General features: G+C 43.7%; 1 protein-coding gene across 1 annotated transcript in view; it reads left to right on the forward strand.

The window, feature by feature from the left end:
* The window catches only part of GAD1 (glutamate decarboxylase 1), a 42875-nt gene that overhangs the window by 28059 nt on the left and 11057 nt on the right, over nucleotides 1-3759 (forward strand). The window contains exons 10-11 of the mRNA XM_015565783.1: nucleotides 1503-1619; nucleotides 2759-2823. Of these exons, the coding sequence (XP_015421269.1) occupies nucleotides 1503-1619; nucleotides 2759-2823 (182 nt within the window). The remainder of the gene's footprint in view (nucleotides 1-1502; nucleotides 1620-2758; nucleotides 2824-3759) is intronic.

Below are 3759 nucleotides of genomic sequence, written 5' to 3' on the forward strand. Positions count from 1 at the left end.
AAAAGGTATATATACTCCAGGGTACATCTAAACTCTGGCGAATACAAATTTTTAAAAGTACCTTCTCTCTGCTCTAGATAGTAAAAATCTTTGATAGTATAAGATATTATTTTATTGTGTTTCTAAAATTCTATTCTTAGCTATTTATTTATTTCCAGCTTGTGAGATGATTTGGCTTTAACGCTGTGTCTATACCATATCGGTTTTTTTGAAAAATGAAAATTTCAGACATTAAACCTCTTGTCCTATCTTAATTGTGCCAGATGATTAGTTTTATGTATGTCAATAAATCTACTACCCAAGCACCACAAAGATACAGCCTATTGTGGTTTCACTTACTTCTTAGGTATAATCTCATTTTAACAAGTATCATTTTAGTTTAGGATTTTGTTTAACAAAGTACTTCCATGCTCTGCCAGGTGGACCATGATACTTGGTGAATCGGCCTCAGTCAAGTCTATTAAACAAACAAACAAAAAAATCTCATAGAACAGATGTATCCACAAGGCAGTGTCAGATAGCTGTCAAACCATTTACCAACTCATGGTTTTGGTTACATTCTTGTGCCTCCTTCTCTAACTGTAGTTGTTTGCTGGGGTTGCAGTAGGGGATGGATGGAAATGTCACTAGGACTGAGCAAAGAGTAGAGGTGGAGCTGAGCTTCAATAACACGTAGGACTCACGGATTTCCCCCAGTCTGTCTGACGCCACTTCCTTGTTTATTTCTTGTTCACATCAACACATTTTACCACCTCCACTGTTAGTGAAACAGTGTATAGACCGGCTTTAAATAACCAAGCAATGCTTCAGTGTTAAATAACCAAGCAATGCTCAGTACACTCAGAATAACACAGCTTCTAAACTGTACAGTGTCCAGATGCTATTCAGAACTACCTGCCAACACTTTAAACTTGTTATTTCTCTTCCCTGCTTTATTGTTCACCATAGACCAGTGGTTCCCAACCTTCTAGCCCTTTAAATACAGTTCCTCATGTTGTGACCCAACCATAAAATTATTTTCGTTGCTACTTCATAACTGTAATGTTGCTACTGTTATGAATCATAATATAAATATCAGATATGCAGGATGGTCTTAGGCGACCCCTGTGAAAGGGTCATTTGACCGCCAAAGGGGTCGTGACCCGCAGGTTGAGAACCGCTGCCATAGACCTTGTCAATATCAGACTGTGTATTTTGCTTATTTGATTTTGTTTGCTGTCACTGTCCACTAGAACGTAACCTCCACGGGGACAAAAATCTTCATCTCTTTTGCTCACTGCTGTGTTCCCTTGCGTCTACAACAGGGCTTGGCACAAAAACGTCGCTCAAACACAATTTGTTGAATAAATGAATGAATAAGTAAATGTACTAACGAAGAACTGCCAGATAGAGTATCTGATACCACAGCTGATCTGTGAATAAATGCTACTGTAATTCATCTGCCTCCTGTGGAAAGGAGAGAGGTTAAAGAGCCTAATCAGCCTGTCTCCCTTGCCTTACAGGGATATGTCCCTCTTTATGTCAATGCAACTGCTGGCACGACTGTTTATGGAGCCTTTGATCCGATACAGGAGATTGCAGATATATGTGAGAAATATAACCTCTGGCTGCATGTCGATGTAAGTGCTGGAACTCACAGTGTGGCCCAGCCCACAGGGGTGGACGCGGTTCTGCTTTGTGATTTGCCTCCGGCTTCTCCCACTGCCCAGCTGGCTCTCTCTCCACACGTCAGCTCCCCTCCTCTCTGGCTCCGAGCCGACGTTCACCACTGGTCACACCACAGGCCTGTGCATCCTCTGGGATTCGTCCACCCCCAGTTGCTGTCTCCTGGGATTCATTTTAGAGTATGCTCTCTATCACCTTCCCAGGTAGCTTTTGTCTGGACACATAGCTGCAGAGGGAAATATAACTGATTTCAGAGGGAAAAAAACATAAGGTACAATGAAGAAAGTGGCCATGAATCTGGATGCTCGGCTAGCTGCCTTCAGTCAGAGCCATCTATGACACGCTTTTATTTTAAAAAAAAAAAAAAAAAAAGCATATTGCATATCTGGTACCGGTAGGAAAAAACAAGACAGTATATGGAAGGTGTTATCAGTTAAGAGATGTAGTCCCAAATCAAATTTTCCCAGGAACACCAAAGGTACATTTTTCACATGCCTGACTTTGAGTGTATTTTTTTCCTTTTTCCTCGCTCCATTCTCTTATGGATATAACTTCTCACAACTGGACAGTTGGATAATCTGCGTTACTATTGAACAAATGACTGACAAAGGCTGTGTCCCAAGCTATTCAGTAAACTTACACACCAGGGTACCCACAAAATGTCTTGATGTTGCAGGAGCTGTGGTGGGACGTCCCAGCCTGGCAGGGCTGCTGCTTTCTGAGTTTGCAGAAGCCCTTAGACTCCTGCCAGGGGCAGAATCTGATGGCAGGTGCCAGTCTGTGTCCCTCCCAGAGCCACCCTGGGGCTCACGGAGTGTCTCTGCCCTCCCGGCGTGCTCTAGACCTTTGGGTCTTGGCACCACAGGCTCAGACCAGGTTTACCTGTGTCCCTCAGAGCTACTCCGACTTTAAGCTGGAGGAACTTTTGAAGACCTGACAAATGATGAACTACAACTGCCACTGGTTGAACCATTGGTGTGGGTTCCTTTTGTCAGAGAAGCTTATGTTTTTCACCATTTACTTTCTCATGTTTTAGTAGAGGTGTGGATTCTTAAATGTCACGGCTCCCCCTCTCCTTTCTCTGTCCTCACAGGCTGCCTGGGGCGGTGGGCTGCTCATGTCCAGGAAGCACCGTCATAAACTCAGTGGCATAGAAAGGTAAGGGCCAGAGTTTGGGCCTCCTCCCATTCGGGCCATCAGACATGCTGTGCCGCCGAGTCTGCTCATGTCCCCAACATCTTATTTTGATCTCATCTACTGAGCTCAGATTTGCTCAGTAGAGATTTATTGAGCAATTATGGTGTGCCAGGCACTGGGAGATCAGCTATGATTGATTTCTCAGTCAAATGAATCCTCACCTCAATGAGTTTATAATTTAGAGAGAGAGAGAGACAAGTAAACAAATAGTTACAACCCAATGTGATAAGCACAACAATGAATGTGATTGCTAGGTGCTCAGGTAGAAGAGACGAGGAACCAAGCAGTGGGGAGATTTGGAGGTGAAATGAGAATTTACAAGGGTACCTTTCACTTTTCTTTCTCATTGAGCTTACTGCTGCGAGAAGGGTAGGACACTTGGCTCATCCAACGTATTTATTTTCTCATTCACCATTCAAGGTTGGTGGGAGTGCTCAGCTGAATGTGATTTTGACCTGATTCCAAATGTATTGATCCCAGTTGATCCCATTGATTCAGCAAATACTTACGGAGCACTTATCATGAGCCAGGAAGACGTGGATGTGAATATCTGGTTGCCTGCCTCTAGTCTAGCCATGCGTGGCACTTTTCCTAAAAAATGTGTATCTGCTACATGTAGGAAAACACGGCAACATATGGAAGGTGTTATCAGCTGAGAGATTTACCCTCCCGAAGCTTACGATCCAGTGGGCTGGATGTTCATAAACAAAGAGATACTTCATCTATCTCAGAGGGAAAAAATAAAACCGTTAAATAACAGGGAGGGACAAGGCATGCTGTTTGAGGCAGTGCAGTCAGAGGCCTTTCTGAGGAGGTGACATTTCAGATAAAGGGAGGCAGGAAGCAAGGATACGGAGAAGGAAGGTGAGAAGGGCAGGTGGAAAGGCCCTGAGCAGG

This window comes from Myotis davidii, unplaced genomic scaffold (assembly GCF_000327345.1).
Source record: "Myotis davidii unplaced genomic scaffold, ASM32734v1 scaffold59, whole genome shotgun sequence".
In the NCBI taxonomy this organism is placed as follows: domain Eukaryota; kingdom Metazoa; phylum Chordata; class Mammalia; order Chiroptera; family Vespertilionidae; genus Myotis; species Myotis davidii.